This window comes from Etheostoma spectabile, chromosome 4 (assembly GCF_008692095.1).
Source record: "Etheostoma spectabile isolate EspeVRDwgs_2016 chromosome 4, UIUC_Espe_1.0, whole genome shotgun sequence".
NCBI lineage: Eukaryota > Metazoa > Chordata > Actinopteri > Perciformes > Percidae > Etheostoma > Etheostoma spectabile.
The window spans coordinates 13564940-13583016 of NC_045736.1; the positions used below are offsets into that span (position 1 = coordinate 13564940).

Here is an 18077-nt window from a genome sequence, read left to right on the forward strand (position 1 = left end):
TACCAAACCTCCAGTTCATGGGGTGATCAGAGCCTTTCTCTGCCCATTGTACCGTCAATTACCCACATTTAAAAGCACAATTGAATGGGCAAGGTCAAAGAAATCTTCCTTGATAAGTGTTATTTTGGCATTAGTGGTGGGAAAATGTATGCGCGCAGTAACAAAGCGTCAAGGACTCGTGCTGTGATACGGCTGAGTGCAGACTGCGATATTCCCACAGCTGATGCTATGACTGTTTGAAAAGATCCTGATGAAAGTGTTATATATGAAAGCATCAAACATGCATTTTCGATGAATGAGATGAGAGTGTATCCAGTCCCTCGTCCCTGTTTGCTCAGCACCATTCAGGATGCCGCAGTTCTTTTACTATGGGGGTCTATGGGGTGAAACGTGCACCTATGGGTTAGTTTTTGGTGAGTTGTTGAGGTATTTCAGTCTGGACCAAGACAGTGGGACTGCAAACACAAACATGTCTGAGTTCCCAGCGACCAGTCCAGTGGTTCCATCCCACCGTCGCCACGGTTACACACACAGGACAGAGGGAAGATAAATGTGCCAGGGAACTCCGTCTCCATAACGACAGTAAACAGGTCTGTCAGTGTGGCTTACACACAGGTGAAACATTAGCCGGACAGAGAAAAGAAGCCACACACGCACGCACATTGTATCTGACACTCACACACACACACACACACACACACACACACACACTCACACACTCACAGTGGTCAGGACAGATGGCGGATTCCCAGCGAACATCTGAGCCCATCAACGCTGTGCATCAAGATGAAATCTGGTAAACCTGCTCACTGCTAGCCTACTTGTTTCAGTGCTGTGCATCATTTGTTTTTATTTCAATCACTTTTTTATGAAAAAAGCCAAAGCTTTTCACTTGTGTTTTACTTGGGTGTGGGGGAATTATTGTTACGTTGACTAGATGTTAATAATTCTGAATAGTAAGTTCTCATACTATGTTGTTTTGAAAATATACCCTGTGTTTTTTTTCTGTATGCTTATTGGCTGTTAATATGTTTTTATCTATATTCCTTTTCACTATCTCTTCTTTCTTCTCTTTTCTTCTTAATTTGACGTGTGTGTGTGTGTGTGTGTGTGTGTGTGTGTGTGTGTGTGTGTGTGTGTGTGTGTGTGTGTGTGTGGTGTGTGTGTGTGGAACAGTTTACTCTCTTTGCTGTATTGCATTATTGTGTGTGTGTGTGTGTGTGTGTTGGAAATCACATGTAAAAGTGGAGAAGGATGAATGACTGTAACCATTATATAATGCTATTGCTGGTAACATATTGTCCTTATTCATATTCCTTTTCACTATCTCTTATTTTCTTATTGCATACATACATACTGTACCTACACACATTTAACTGTTTACTGTTTTTCTTTTCCTTTCTTCTTCTTTTTTTACCATCTATCTACGGCAGATTAAATAACAACACATCCATACTAGACTTAGTGTTTAGATGCCAAGGAACCATACAGTCATTGTGCAATGCTATCACTTCAAATCCTTTTTTTGTGTCTCTTTAATATATTTGTTTTAAATGAACCAAGTAGTAGCAAGACAACAAGACAACATTTCATTATTTGGTATGCAATAGTAACGGGAAAACATTGTCATGAAAAATACCACGTTATGATGTGAAAAGGGTCTTTTAGTGTGGGAAGATGATCTCTCTTGAGACTCTGCAAATGTTTTTTGGGCAGTTGCAGCAGGACAGATCAGCCTGCTTCATGCTCGCTCTATGGCCCTTGCTGAAATCAAGGTTTTCTCTCCATATTTTGTTTAAACAACGATAAGCCATTTATTATTTTGTTAGCATTCAACAATACAAATAAAGTTTGATGATGAGGAGGTTCTTGTGTTCTGTTTGGAGTCGCTGGTAGAAAAACCGTTTTGTTTCCTTTTCCTGTCTGTGCTCTATGAAGCACGATATCACATAAAAAACTTAAACTTATCCTTTGTGTGTGTGTGGTGTGTGCGTGTGTGTGTGTGCGCATGCGTGTGTGTGTGTGCGCGTGCGTGTGCGTGTAGGAAATCACATGTAAAAGTTGAGAAAGATTTGGCAGAAGTCTGGCCCAACAAGTGGGGCTTCCTCACCGAGGCCTACAAGGAGGTACACACACACACACACACACACACACACACACACACAAACAGGTCTGGTGGTAAACCATGTTCACACACTGCCATCTACTGTTGATAAAAAGTACCTGAGCAAGATACCAGATAACATACAGTATATTATATTAGCAGCAAATAAATTGTCCTCTCGAAACAATAGAAAACGCAGATACTGTTTCTTTGTCTTTGCAACACACAAACACACATCTCTCTGTGACGTGTGTTTCAGTACGAGAGGGAGAGTGTGAAGATGAAGGAGGTGGTCAAAGTGGATCTTCCCCATCACCTGGCAGAACGACCTCCAACCCATCCAGAAAAACTAATCCATGTATGCTAACCATCTATCTGTCTGTCTATCTATCTATCTATCTATCTATCATTCTATCTATCTATCTATCTATCTATTATCTATATGTATCTATACTATCTATCATCATCTACTATCTATCTATCATCTATCTATCTATATCTATCTATCATCTTATCTATCTATCTATCTATCTATCTATCTATCTATCTATCTATCTATCTATCTATCTATCTATCTATGTATCTATCATCTATTGTATCTATCTATCGAGCTATCTATCTATCTATCTATGATCTATTCATCATCTATCTATCTGGCTATCTATCATCATCTATCATTTTGTATTTGTACATTATCCTATCTATCTATCTATCTATCTATCTATTATCATATATTAATCTACATCTACACTATCTATATCTATCTATCTATCTATATATCTAGCATCTATCTATCTATATCCTACTATCTATCTATCTATCTAGATCTATGCTATCTATTTTATCTATCTATCTATTATCTATTATCTATCTATCATCTATCTATTATCTATCTATCTATCTATCTATCTATCTATCTGATCTCTATCTATCTATCTATCTATCTATCTAGCTATCTATCTATCTATCGATCTATAATCTATCTATCTATTCTTATCTATCTCATCTATCTATCTATCATCTATCGTCTATCTATCTGTCTCTATCATCTATCTATTCTATCTATCCTACTATCTATCTTATCATCATCATCTATTCATGATCTATCTATATCTATCTATATCTATCTATCTATCTATCTATCTATCTATCATTATCATATCTATCTTCATCTTCTATCTATCTATCTATCTATCTTATCTATCTAGCTATCTATCTATCTATCTATCTATCTATCTATCTATCTGTCTGTCTGTCTGCTATCTATCTATCTATCTATGTATCTATCTATCCAGGCCCGGCCCTAAACAATTTGGTGCCCTAGGCAAGATTTTAGGTGGCGCCCCTTGCATCACTGTACAGTTAACTGATGTTAAAACTAACAGATAGCGCTCGCTATTTATTGATTAGCCAACTATGTCATGCTAACGGCTGATGCTATTATCAATCATTGTTCTGCAACAGCAAAATATATCATTATCATCATCACCTTTACTGTAACATACCTCTGTCTTTGTCATTTTTTCCTCTTACTTTTCTTTTTTTCCTCCCCTGGCACCAGACAGTTTAGGACGCTTTGACATTATGAGATTTAGATGCAGGTAAAAGAAGTCGGGCTTGTTTTTTTAATTAAGGTGACGTTATATAAGGTGACCAGATTTCTCAGACAAAATCCGGGGACATTTTCAGCTCAGAAGCATATTTACCTCCAAAACAAGTAATGTTTTTATTTTTGTAAAACTTAAAACGGGGACACTAGACCTAGAGCTGTTCTCATTAGGGGCTGAGCCCCCCCCCCCCAAGGTATCATCCTAGACCCACCCCTGCTGCTAGTTCCTACTCCACTCCACTACACCTCAAGATAGAAAGTCCTAATATTTCAAAAATAAAAAATCCATCCTTATATTTCAAGATAAAAGTCCTAATATTTCAAGATAAAAAGTCCTAATATTTCAAGCTAGAAAGTCTTATATTTCAAGATAAAAATCCATCCTTATACTTCAAGATAAAAAGTCCTAATATTTCAAGATAAAAAGTCATAATATTCAAAGATAGAAAGTCTTAATATTTCAAAATATAAAGTCCTAATAGTCCTAATATTTTAAGATAGAAAGTCCTAATATTTCAAGATATAACGTCTTAATATTTCAGATAGAAAGTCCTTATAGTCCTAATATTTCAAGATAGAAAGTCTCAATATTTCATAATGTTGGAATGTTTACTGAACTACTGACAGCTTTGCTTTACTGCTCAAGGCTGTTTCTGGAACAGCTCATTGAGAATCAGATACAATAAAACTACTGAGGACATATTTTCCTTTGACATTGATGCAGTATTAAACGAGATCGCTAGTTAAGTTAATGGGATAATTGTCCAGCTTGTATTTACGTTCATAAAAGTGCTTGTTTTGCTGCTAACAGACTCAGATTAATATTCTAAGTGTCTGACAACATTATGGGAAGGATTTCTAAGGAGGTCGACCTTTCTGTTAAAGATTAAGATCCTTTTTAAAACATAAAGTCCGCGAAATTGCGTTCGCTAAACGCACCAGACTCCATGTAAATAACCAGTGATTTTTAACATCGTAAATACGGCTTCTAAAACATCTCTGAGCACCGCTGGCTCTGGCTGTCTGGAGCCTGTGTTGGGTGTGCGATTATCGGCTACGTTTTTTCTTTCATTCCAATTTCGGGTCTTTCAGTCACAGTGAAAACCGGGGACATTTCCGGGGACAGATCCAGCCGGGGACAGGTAGCCAAAATAAGGGACTGTCCCCGGAAACCGGGGACGTCTGGTCACCCTACGTTACAGGTACAGCACAGGCCGGGCGCCCCCTGGTGGTTTGCGCCCTTAGCATTTGCCTATACTGCCTAAGCCACAGGCCGGCCCTGTATCTATCTATCCATCTATCTATCTATCTATCTATCTATGTATCTATCTATCTATCTATCTATCTATCTATCTCTATCTATCTATGTATCTATGTATCTATCATCTATCTATCTTTATCTATCTATCTATCTATCTGTCTATCTATGTATCTATCTATCTATCTATCTATCTATCTATCTATCTATCTATCTATCTATCTTCTATCTATCTGTCTCTTCTAGCTATCTTCGTCTTCAGCTATCTATCGTATCTATCTATCTATCTATCTCTATCTATCTATCTATCTATCTATCTATCTATCTATCTATCTGTCTGTCTGTCTGTCTGTCTGTCTTCTATCTATCTATCTATCTATCGTATCTATCTGTCTGTCTATCTATCTATCTATCTATCTATCTATCTATCTATCTATCTATCTATCTATCTATCTATCTATCTATCTGTCTGTCTGTCTGTCTGTCTGTCTGTCTGTCTGTCTGTCAACAAATCAAACTTTCACACCACCCATGTTTCTTTCCTCCAGGTCGGAGCCTCTCCTCCAGTTCCTCAGACAACTCAGGCCCTGATTGGTTGGCGTTCAGGTCATCCGCATCTTCAACTGGAAAAGTATGCCACAGTGCACCATGGGAGGCGTAGTTTTCTGAAGGAGCTGGGCTGGCCTTTAGACGCTTGCAACTGACTTGAAGCCACCATTCTGTGTCATCTTGGCTAATCACTGACTCAGTGAGTCAGAGGATGTAGCAATAAATAAAGACATAAACTAAACCAATTGGGAGATTATAGCCTGTAAATCCAAACAAAATTATTTTATGTCCCTTTAAAACTGCTTTTCTTCATTATTCACAGTTCAGAAAGGTTGGATGTTGAGATTCTTTAGTTTGTTTGATGGTAGTTTAACAGACACATCACATGATCACCTATAATCTTCTAAACCACAGTTTATTCTCTTTCAGACGTTTTCAGTTTTGAGCAATACCAAATAATGTTGAAACATATGATCTTGTCTTGCTCATAATGCCAACAGAGAATATTGTTAAGAGCAGTAACCGTGTTATAAATTTTGACAGGAGTGAAGCATATATTAAGCCTGAAATTAAATGGATCACAGTACTTTTCACTGTAGTAGCCTACCTTTCAAATGTAACTTCACTCTTTCTTTGAATTCCCTTATATATAGGCCTATATATATATATTCTGTCTCACCACTGATTCTTTGTTGACCTGGAAGGAGGTAACGTTTTTAATAGCTTTAATATTTTTAGACTCTTTAGGCTATTATACATAACGTAGTAATTGTTTGATTTTGTTTTCGAAAAAATACAATGGTTTCTGATTGGATGTTGATGTGCAGACATCCCTTAGCCCTTTGAGATTTCCTTGTGAAATGTAAAGGGCATTATAAATAAAATGTATTATTATTATTATTATTATTATCTTGCCAAGAGCAGGGACAAGACCAAGCGAAATTACTTTAATAACACGTCTTGCTCTGTTGTGACATTCCTCCATAAATAGACCTAACATGATGTCTCCATAGACGCGCCTCACGGTGTGAGTCACGTAACCGCGCTGACGTAATGACATCACGAGGCCTTTCTGGAATAGCGGAAGAAGAGACAAAACAACAACAGCAGCGGCAGCAGCCCTCCGGCTCGGCGACGATAGTGGACGGAAAAGGCAACAGAGCACTTTAACGATTAACGTTACCTGTTCGGTAACAGAAAGTACCAGCTGTTCGCGTACGGTTAACACACTCGTTGCTGTTTACATTTACTAACAACATGTCGGTGTTTGGTAAGTTGTTCGGCAGCGGTGGTAAGGGTGGGAAAGCGCCGACACCCCAGGAAGCTATCCAGAAACTCCGAGAGACTGAGGAGATGTTGGCCAAAAAACAGGATTTTTTAGAAAAGAAAATCGACCAGGAGCTCTTGACGGCGAAGAAGAACGGCACGAAAAACAAACGAGGTGAGAAAAAGCTCCTGAAGTTCGGGGTGTGACAGCTTGGGGAAACCGCTAGCCAGTTAATTAGTTAGTTAGTTTGGTAGTTAGCCCCCAGGCTAACGACGGTAGAGCAACCGGGAAGTTGGCAGTTGACGGGCTGCTGCTTTACCTGAGCACGAGCCCATGGTTTGTCCCACACGGTCGCATACAACTCCATTTTTAACTGTGTCTTTTAAGGGCAGTGCAGTATTAATACTATCAGTTATCACCACAAACCTCTCAGAAACATATCATACAACGAGTTTGTTGCATACACTTGTTTGCAACGTTAAATTAACTCGAGGCAAGTTCGCGGACATGATGTCAATCAGTTAAAACAAGTACGTTAAAAAAAGGCCCTACGTGTTTTCGTAGTATATCTTAGGTAATAGTATTCAGATATTGCACTTAATTATTATTTTATTACAAGTACTTACTTTTCAATATTTATCCTCACAGGCAGAGGTGTAGTGGTAAAAAAAGTGGTGGGTAAACTATAAATTCTGTACTATTTTTTGTGTGTGTGTATATATATATATATATATATATATACACACACAAAAAATGTGTATGTATAAAAAAATGTGTATGTGTATATATGTGTGTGCTCTACTATATATATATATATATATATATACACACACACACAAAAAATGTGTATGTATAAAAAAATGTGTATGTGTATATATGTGTGTGCTCTACTTTTATATATATATATATATATTATATATATATATATATATATATATATATATATATATATCATACATACATACATACAACTCCATTTTTAACTGTCTTTTAAGGGCAGTGCAGTATTAATACTATCAGTTATCACCACAAACCTCTCAGAAACATATATATATATACATACATACATACATACATACACATATATATATATTAAAAATCCCATTGATTTTCTCCATAAGAATTTAGATTATCAGCCATAATGTATAAACCATCCAAGGTAGAAACCCAGTTTTGCTCCTTATGAAGCTAGAAGTCCGTATGATATCAACCTTGTAATATTATAAGAAAAACAATTATCCACTATCTTACGTAGAAAAACTATATTACCCACAATCCTAAGCGTAACAGCAACGTTTCTGATTGGCCCAACTCGCTGTTACCATAGAAACATTTACCTTACCCGCGAAACCGCGAACAGCTAGAGCGACAACAATAACTAGCTAGCTGACTAGCAAAGGGAGATTCTTGTCACTAACTCTCAGTGGCCAGAGAATGAAATAACATCCAGTTATTTATCAGACAATATATCCTGAATTTCACTAATGGGAAAAGGTAGCTAGGTGACCTGCAACTTCCTGTCTGAAGGGGTCGGCTAACCTATTCAATGCCTGGCTTTTTGAGTCAGTGGCACTTTGGAGGTGGGTAAACGCCATTTCCGAATTTTGAGAGGTGCATAAACGGCGTTTACGTGCGTTTAGCCTCCACTACATCACTGGTCACAGGTTAATGTAATTTAAATTCTGCTACTGACTTTTGCTTCGTCACTCTAATTACACATTCAATTTAATTTTAACGTCACTTACACTGCAATATTGTTTCTTGTATCATGGCAACCGCACTTTAAAATACCTTTATTTGACGCCATTTTACTTACTCAGTCAGCCATATTATATCATCATTGTCTATTGTTTGCCTGGATTTCTTGTGTGCTTACTTGTTTGTATGTTTTAGTTTTTTGCCGTTATTTAGAAAAATGCTACTGCTGTGACAACAAAATTTCCCCGTCGTGGGATGAATAAAGTCTAATCTAATGTTTGCATAGTATTATATGTCGGCACAGACGCACTATTTACTTGTTATAGTAATTTTAGTTTTTCCTTTTTGTATTTATATACTACTGCTACTTCTGTCCACTACATGTCCATTGCCCCAGAATGTTCCTTGCATGTATTAACATTATATTCAAGTAACAACGAAAGTGTTTTCTTAAAAATAAATCCCTTTCAATCTTTTAAAAACCTAGAAGATTATTTCCACTATAGCAGTGTTAACAAGTATTTCCAGATTCTTCAAAGGCCTCTCTAACCATCTGGATTAAACATGGGAGCGCTGTTGTACTGTTGAAACGGGGTAAAAAACCACAGCAGGACATGTAAACTGTCAAATGTTGCTACGCCAGTCTTAGTTCGTCCTCCTCAAGCATGACCAGTAGACATGTTACGTGACCAACAAAGAGACAACGGGTGGCCTCAAGATCCCTCACAATACGTTCCTAATTTCAGCCCTGACCACAGGGAAGGTTTAATTTCAGCTTTTGGGGGACATAACATTCGCGTCACCCCACTAGCAGAGGAGAACATGATGTTCTGTAACACATTTTTTGCATTTGTTTAGTGTCGATTTGACCTGGCGTTGTGCATATATTTACCCAAGTTGTGTCTTTAAAAAAAAAAAAAAAAAAAACAACTAATTGTACCATTAGCACCCTAAAGAGATCTCATGTTTGTGGTGTTTTATGTTTGTGCTTTTGCATCCAACAAAGTTGCATCACACAGTTGACAATTTTTCTTCAATAACATCCAAGGTAAACATGGTGTGAAGTAATGTTACTATTATTCAGCTCTAATAGAAGTATTTCAGGAGAGTTTAGTCTAACTAGATAGGACAGGATAACACTTAATTTACCGTGATATTTTTGGCCTCAATAATTGTGGCAAGAAAATATAATCTGACTTTCTAATTACATACAGCCAAACTGACAGCTGTGGCTGCGGGGAGTGTTGTTACAACGGGTTTTAAAATCCTCTTCTGCTTTCAAGGGACTCAGTCTTCAAACACCAATACCTGATTTTCAGCATTGTTCATCCTATTATAGTTAGCCTCCCTCTAGTCAGGGGATGAATAACGATACACACAATGCCTCAATTCCTCAAAGAAAATCTACCGTGGTAACAGGTAACAGGTTTAATGACTTGCTGTTCACACCTGCAACTACTATACTTTACATCCTTCATGCGGTTTGACTTTATTTTGATAAGGCCCTTCAGCTTTGTTTAACATGTGGGGTTTTATTCTTCAAGTTACAGAGAGTTGATTTAGGAAAGAACTGAAGAATAACATCATGTTGATAAAAATGCCTAAGTAGCAGCAAACTAGCAACAGTACATCAGCAGCATATTCCTAAATATGTTTTACAGGCAACCTATCGTCAAAATGCTTTTTTCTGTAGTTTATTTAAAAGTGACTATGCACATCAATTGACATTTTTCTGTTTACACTCAAAATATGAATGTGCCAGTTAGCAAACAAGCTAATTTCCTCTGTAGTCCTTTGGCAGGTCAACACCGCAGCCTGTTACATTAATAAAAAAGAATACAAGGAAGATAGAAAGCAAATTGATAACAAATAAGAAGAAAAAAGAGAAGGGGACAGAAAATAAGGACAATACAAAGAAGAGAAGTATCAAGGATGAGGTAAAACAGCTATTGATGATTGCAGTTTTGATTGTTGTAATCCATCTCTTGAGTGTGATTTTAAATGATAGATAGCTGCTGCTTTCTCTGAGTTCAACAGGAAGGCAATTCCTTTACTGAGAAGATTGTTTGGCCAAACTTACTACGTACGTAACAGTAACCGACTCATGTGTTCTACATTTTGGTTGAGTAGAGTTCATGGAAGCGACAACGTGACAAAGAAATGGCCACTCGTAAATCCGATTTGGGGCATAGAGATAGTCACTACAGGTAAAAAGCCTCTGAGGTTGTCAAGTGGTCCGTAGAAAAGAGCAAGACAACAGGAAAGAGGTCACAGAATTGACGCGATTTGAATGCAGCTCTGCGACTGAGATAATCTAATATTGAGTTGTGTGTCATTGGGTAATGACGTTATCAGCCCAGGAATAGGGCTTGGTGCTGATATAATCAGATGAAACTGGAAATTTTAGTTTCTGTCTGGCTCCTGGTGGACCAGATTTGTGTGGACACAGGTTTGTGTGTGTGTGTGTGTGTGTGTGTGTGTGTTTGTGTGTGTTAGTCCATGTTTTATGTTCTGACTGATCCTAACCTTCAGATTTGGCTTGATTTATTTTTTTTAAATGAAGAAACCCATGTTCTAAAAGTGTTTCTCAAAGAAATTTAGTGAAAAAAGTTTAAGAGTCTACAGGTATGTTAGCAGCTGTGGGAAGCTGTGTTTTTACGTTCTTTCCTTCTTTTTTTTTTCTTCCATTTTATAAATGACAACACACATTAATTAACCTTTCTGTAAATGTGCCAGTGTTAGGCAGACGGCTAATTTTCAACTGTAGTGCTTTGGCCTGATGATTTTAGACCAGAGCAACAGAAACCGCAAGACATTAGCACAGTTACACATCAACAGTACCCACATTCAGTATAAGAAGCCAAACAAGCATCAAAACACAGCAAAACATCACAGACACAGGCCATCTTCGTGCACCGTTCAACCATGCAAAGCAGTAATAAAAGGATGAAACAGGCTGAATCCCTCATGAGGGAGGTGTTAATACAGCACTAAAGGTTGCAATATAGGTTACTGCTTAGGCTCAGGGGTACGCTACATGCTAAAATCATGCTAACCATGCTAACATGCTGTTGTAAATGGATATGAGGTTAACTATGTTCTTCATCTCAGTTTAGTCAACATGCTAACATTAGCGAATTAGCCTTGAACCCAAAACTACAGCCAAGGTTGATGGGAATGTCATTAGTTTTTAAAGTATGCTGGCATAAACAAAATTATTCAACCAACAACAACGTTGATGATGGCCCTGCCATGTTGAAGTGTCCTTGGGCAAGACACTCAACCCCGAGTTACCCCCAATGCTGCGCCTTTGGAGTGTAAATGTGTGTGAATGTTTATCTGATGAGCAGGTGGCACCTTGTACGGCAGCCTCGGCCACAGTGTGTGAATGATTCCTGTACAATGTAAAAGCGCTTTGTAAGTTTTATAAATTATAAATTTTAGTAGTCGACTAGAAAAGCACTATGTAAAAGCAGTCCATTTACATTGGGGTGGAAGACCTGGGTTCGATTCCCACTGCAATACAGCAACCAATGTGTCCCTGAGCAAGACACTTAACCCCTAGTTCCTCCAGAGATGTGCAACCTCTGACACATATAGCAGTTGTAATTTACTTTGGATAAAAGTGTCAGCTAAATGGCATGTAATATAATGTAATGAAAAGTCAGGGGATCACCATATAGATAGCAAACACTCAGGAGACGTGAATATATATATCATTAGAATCTATTCAGTTCAAAAGTCAACCTCAGTAAAATGACGAGGATTCATGCTCTGTCATGTCATGGCAGTCTATTCCTTGCTGAGAGAAGTCTAAAAGAAAGTGAATGAGTCTTTTGCTGTTTGTGTTTACATGCGTAAAACCACATTTCAGAAACATTGCAAACTGGAAATATGGTGACCTGGTTACAGAGAGACTTCTGCTTGAAAATCTGATGGCTTGATCCTTTATACACTTGAATTGTGCGTACATTTACGTGAAACAGATCTTAGATAGGGAAAACTTCCCTGTGGCTGCAACAGAGCCGGATGAAAGCAGAGGTTATTTAAAAAAAAGAAATCTATATAATATAAAATATGCATGACTAACTGGCACATTGTCCGTTTTGAAGTTTCTGAATCCGATAACAACAGGCTGCATTCCACTGAATCATTCCAGTTATCTGTTGCTGCACAAAAGGGTGACAGCAAGTGGAAAGTGTTTCAATGCTAAAACCTTTAAAACAAATCTTAGCTTAGATTTTTATTTTATTTATCCTCATATAACTCGTATCTCATTTTCTAATCGTGATTCTAAAATGGAGCTATAAACCGACACACGTACTTATCTCTTGTTACATAACCCTCCGCTCTCCCAACACATGACTCTAAAGGCTGGCTTAGTTCACCGGCTCCCTCGATGACTCGTGAGTTACCATGTCAGCACCAAAGGGGACTTCCTTGTTTTTCTGGTTTACAATATTTGTTCACAGACAGATACTGAATGCCAGCATACAGACTAATCAGTCAATGTAAAGAAAATAAGAGAGCTGGAACCAGTAGTGAATTAATTGATTAGCTATTGACAGAATGTTAGCTTAATTTAAGCTCTATTTTATAGCATTGTAAACTGAATATATTTTGTTGTTCGTTGATCTGACTAAACAAGACATGTAAAGACGTCACGTCGAGCTCTTAGAGCTTTAGATGCCCCCATTCGTCTTTTTATGGGTTGAATGATCATTTGATTGATAGAAAAAAGATTAATCAGATTAATCGCTAATGGAATTAATTGTTTGCTACAAAGGGCTGCAACTAATGATTATTTTCTTACATTAAACTGTCAGTTTTTTAATCAGTTGATCATCTGTTGAGTCAATTAAATGTCACAATAGAAGTGAAAAGGGCCGATCACAGGTTCCCTAAGCCCAAGTTGACGTCTTGTTTTTGTCTGACCCAACAGTCTAAAACCAAAATATATTGAATCCAAAACTCCTCTGGTTGGGTTTGTGTCATTTTTTGATTCATAAATGGCTTGAACAGTTAATCTATTTTCAAAATGGCCGTCGATTACTTTTCTGACAATCGACTAATCAATTAGTTAACAAATTCTTTCAGCACTCTTCTTCAGAATCAACCAAGACCAGTTGGAGGTGTTCTTTCCAGTGATGAAATCAATCAGTTGCCTCAGGTTTTCCAAATAGTATTATCCTGTCTTATTTTTTCCTAATCTAGGTGAGACCAGAGCTCTGTGAGCTTTGTGAGATGCAGGGTCTTGTTCTAGAGAGCAATAGTGAGGGGGAAAAAAAAAAACCTAAAACAGCCTGACTGAAGCATATTGTGTGTGTCTGCTGGCAGATTTGGCTTAGACAGAATTTGATCAGATTAACTGAGCCCAGCACAGCTCTTCCTGCTCCTAATTTGAACTGAAACACTCACAGAAGGTAAGCTGCTGCTGCTGCTGCTGCTGCATTGTCACGTTGTACCAAAGGTTCACTGGTCACATCTTCATGTGGCTTTTGGTGCAGCGCCAATTTCCGCTGGAAATGTTCTCAAACGCACTGTGTCTTTAAGCAGGCGGAATTTGTCTCCAGTTATGTGTGCTACTGTCTTGTTGTCTCTCTTTCTCTCATGGAAAGAGAGACAACAATTGGAAGCATCCCATTTGTTTGAAACACAATGTGAAGACCATTAGCAGGGATTTAGTGCAAGTCTGAGAGTCTACAGTCCCTTTGACAAGGCGTAGGTAGCTGTCTCTTGAACTAACTGGTTCTTCTTCTGTCCAGCGGCTCTACAGGCCTTGAAAAGGAAAAAGCGGTACGAGAAGCAGCTGGCCCAGATCGACGGCACGTTGTCTACCATTGAGTTCCAGAGGGAGGCGCTAGAGAACGCCAACACCAACACAGAAGTGCTCAAGAACATGGGCTACGCCGCCAAGGCAATGAAGGCCGCACACGAAAACATGTAAGAGAGACAGGTTTGATTTTTTTTAAATTTTATTCTCGTTGTTGAGGTAATTCTAATGTGAAGTAAATATAATGAGTTACAACACACAGTATTGCCTACTTACAATAGTCTACTTCTGTTTGTGCGTCAACCCTTAGCTGGTTTTGTCATTCCTTGTTTTGCTTTGGTTGGTGGCCCGTGTATCTAGTGGCACGTGGTCCATCACTAGTTTATATTGAGACATGTTTTTATTTATGTGTACAGTTTCATGTTGTCTCTCTCCCTGGATCCTCCTGTGCTACAGGGACATAGACAAAGTGGACGATCTGATGGCCGACATCACAGAACAACAAGAAGTGGCTCAAGAAATCTCAGATGTCATTTCCAGGCCGATCGGTTTCGGAGATGAGTTTGACGAGGTGAGAACATAGACCAGAACCATAGACCAGAACCCTCTCAGATAATCAGGAAGCTCAGCTGCGTTTCAACCCGTGGCACCAGAGTCTAAATTCACCTGCCATACTTCTGACCTGCTCTGGTTCGTTATATTCTCTGATGGCCCTTGCTGGAACTGTTAGGTGAAAGTTGTAGTGCTAAACATCGCCACTTGGTTAGACAAAGAAATCCCACACCTGCAGCTACATGAGTACAGCTTCATTCACTCACCAAACAAGCCCTGGTAGACTCTGGTATCACCATTAGGACCCCTGCATGTCCCCGTTTGCATCCTCGTCTTAGTTGTTGCAACTCAGAAGTGAGGTGCTTAGAGAAGATGCTTTCTATTGTACACGTACTGTAGTATGTATCTGTGCAGAGCGGTAGACTCAAGACTTGGACTTTTATAGTTGACTTGGTGACCCATAAAGGATGCACGCAATGTCTACATACGCTAATACACACTTGCAGCTGCTCACATTAGAATAAAATGGAGAAAACTCAGATGAGAGGAACTAGCCTTGCTTGATAAAATTAGTCTGTCCATGATGTGCCTACACAAACCTGGTTGCTTGGTTAATTATGCTTGTGTGTGTCCAGGATGAGCTCATGGCTGAGCTGGAAGAGCTGGAACAGGAAGAGCTGGACAAAAACCTTCTGGAAATCGAGGGAACAGAGGACGTCCCTCTACCCAGCGTACCATCTACATCACTACCATCTAGACCAGGTATTATATCACTTAAACCTCGTGTTGTCCTCCCCTCCGCCATGCAACTTTTTATTTTTCTTGGTCCAAATTAAAAACAACTTTTTCTGTTGTTTTCCCGATGTTTGTGTCACTTTTGTTCCGCGCTTTTTTTGTTTTTCTGCACGTTTTCAACAGGGTTTTTTTCCTGCACTTTTGCGGCATTTTTGTTGTTTTTTTCCTTTTATTTTTGAAGGAAAATTCAAAAATGAACTTTTTTGGGTTAAATAAACGTTATATTAAATTCACACACACACACCACCACTATGCTACATTCTTACACCACATCACAAAAATTCACACAATGACATAATGTCATGTTTTATTCCTGTTTGTTCCTCTTTTCTTTTTTTAGCCAAGAAGAAGGACGAAGAAGACGAGGACGACATGGCGGACCTCGAGGCCTGGGCGGCTAACTAAGCTAGCTTGCCCTGCTAGCTAGCTAGTGTCCCTCTCCTGTCTGTCTCTGTGCGACCAGGCTGCTCCCAGACATCTGGAAGAGAGACAGGGACTATGGGCTGCTGAGCTGGCTTCAGGCATGCTGCTCTATCTTAAAGCCAACGTCCCGATATCTAACCATACCCCAAACCTAAAGTATGCACTTGTGACTTAAAATGAAATGAACCCGGCATTTTCTCTTCTTTGATTAATGTCAACGTAACATCTATTTGTTCCAGCTGTACACTCCTCAGTTTCTGAAGGGCAATAGAGTACGGAGAGCATATGTCATGCCCCAACAGCCTGTGGTTACCAAAATCAAAGTTGTCTTTTGGAGGACAAAGAGTACGTGAATGCACATTTTGGGCAGGAGAGTGCAAGTGCATACTTCTAGGCAAGGGTGTGTGGAGGAACAGGACGAGGTTTGTTTCTGGGAGGAATGTGAAGAATAAACCGATGCGTGGGGAAAATAGCAACAACAGAAAGACAACATGATTCAGCCATTTTTCTGCTTCCAGCGTTGTCATCTCTCTGCTCTTCTACAATGATGACGACGACCCATCTACAGCATCGCTGCTAAATCTCAGCAGCAGCAAAAAAAATAAATAAAAAGGATTGAAAGATGGCAATGTAGGACTTTCTCATTGAAACGCTGTCAAACTACAAAATACATATTACACATTACAGCAGTGGAAACATCTTGTTAAGGGAGGATCCAGGGTTCGATCCTTCTGTCAGCCATATCTCCTACTGAAGTGTCTGGGGCAACATCTGGACCACCAGGCACTCTGGTTCAATTCCTAAAATGTCAATATAGTAGAGTATTGTTAATAAGTCTTTTATTTCCATCACTGAACATGACCAATGCACCAGTTTCTGGTTTAAACCAATGGCTTGAATGCTCATACTGTAGCCATTGAAACTTGAAACAGCTGCATTTGTCAGGTCTTTAAGAAAATCGCACATTAAACACAGATATGGGATATGAATTTTCAGTAACAATTCTCCTGTCTGTTAGTGATATTTGTCTTATAGCTAGCAGACGTATTATTTAGTTCAATGATTCCCAACCTTATTGGCCTGTGACTCTTTAACAGGAGTCAATGTGGACATCTAATATGGCTGACAGAGGGCACGTTATAACACCTTGGAAGGCCTCTGACCCTCAATTTAAAATTGCACGTGCCTGACACCTTCCGCGCCTTTTCTGTCCTGTGGTTTAACAGTGATGTACTCTGAGAAAATCCTAGATTGGTTCAACTTAAAGATTGATGTGGGTGTGGGTGAGCGTGTGTGGTGTTTTTGTTTTTTCAGCCTTTTGACACAGTGACCTCTTGTGAATATTTAGTCAAATTGAGACGGGTGAGCTGGATTATTTTTTTCATTTGCTCTTGACTCACCTGTACTGCAAATGTTATTCAAAACATGGAGATACGTGTTGGTTCCATGTTGGTCTTCATAATAAAACTTCAGCTCACTGCCCCCCCCCCCCCCCCCCCCCCCCCTTTATCAGCAGACACGTTTATGAATGGATGGATTGGGGTCGGTCCACAATCAAGTGAACTGAAATTAAAAAATCACCTAAGTCTTTAAATAAATGAAATAGTTACTTGAAAGTTGTGCTCATTTTTGTAACACAAAATCACCTTATTTGTGAGTGGGTCAACCCCAGTCCTGATATTTAAAGACAAGCAATTGCAAAGAAACTTCCAACAGAGTTTGCTTTTCTTCTTTTCTGCTTACCTCAAATATCACTCACGTTCTATCTGGCTCTACAGAAACAATGTGACCTGCAGCCGTGTCGGCTCAGATGTTCTGTGTGGCCGCCATCTTGCTCTGTGACTGGGGTTGGATAGTTTTATCGTAATAAAGTTGGGGAGCAGGTATGGTCACTGTTGCATCTGTTCTGTGTCTGAACTAAGTTTACCTTTCATGCCTTTTTCAATCAGCGGTCATCAACATGGTTCTGTATATTTGGCAGTGGTGTCTTCTGGTATTTAAAAGTCCATCTTGTCTTTCTCGTGATCACCTCCACACATCTCAAATAAT

At 38.9% G+C, this 18077-nt stretch overlaps 2 protein-coding genes across 2 annotated transcripts; both read left to right on the forward strand.

Moving 5' to 3' along the window:
- Nucleotides 1-429: 429 nt before the first annotated feature.
- LOC116687626 (uncharacterized protein C20orf85 homolog) lies at nucleotides 430-5765 on the forward strand. The gene is made up of 4 exons (XM_032513133.1): nucleotides 430-796; nucleotides 2045-2126; nucleotides 2364-2462; nucleotides 5520-5765. Exons 1-4 carry the CDS (start codon nucleotides 738-740, stop codon nucleotides 5673-5675), a joined length of 396 nt encoding a protein of 131 aa, XP_032369024.1. The 5' UTR covers nucleotides 430-737; the 3' UTR covers nucleotides 5676-5765.
- An 831-nt stretch (nucleotides 5766-6596) lies between these two features.
- Nucleotides 6597-17917, forward strand: chmp4ba (charged multivesicular body protein 4Ba). Its single transcript, XM_032513132.1, has 5 exons — nucleotides 6597-6961; nucleotides 14251-14428; nucleotides 14715-14829; nucleotides 15446-15572; nucleotides 15946-17917. Exons 1-5 carry the CDS (start codon nucleotides 6778-6780, stop codon nucleotides 16008-16010), a joined length of 669 nt encoding a protein of 222 aa, XP_032369023.1. The 5' UTR covers nucleotides 6597-6777; the 3' UTR covers nucleotides 16011-17917.
- Nucleotides 17918-18077: the final 160 nt, after the last annotated feature.

Coding starts and splice junctions, on each gene's coding strand:
- LOC116687626 (XM_032513133.1), top strand. CDS start 738: ATGGCGGATTCCCAGCGAACATCTGAGCCCATCAACGCTGTGCATCAA. Junction 797..2,044: donor GTGCATCAAGATGAAATCTG/GTAAACCTGCTC, acceptor GTGTGCGTGTAG/GAAATCACATGTAAAAGTTG. Junction 2,127..2,363: donor TCACCGAGGCCTACAAGGAG/GTACACACACAC, acceptor CGTGTGTTTCAG/TACGAGAGGGAGAGTGTGAA.
- chmp4ba (XM_032513132.1), top strand. CDS start 6,778: ATGTCGGTGTTTGGTAAGTTGTTCGGCAGCGGTGGTAAGGGTGGGAAA. Junction 6,962..14,250: donor CGGCACGAAAAACAAACGAG/GTGAGAAAAAGC, acceptor TCTTCTGTCCAG/CGGCTCTACAGGCCTTGAAA. Junction 15,573..15,945: donor ATCACTACCATCTAGACCAG/GTATTATATCAC, acceptor TTCTTTTTTTAG/CCAAGAAGAAGGACGAAGAA.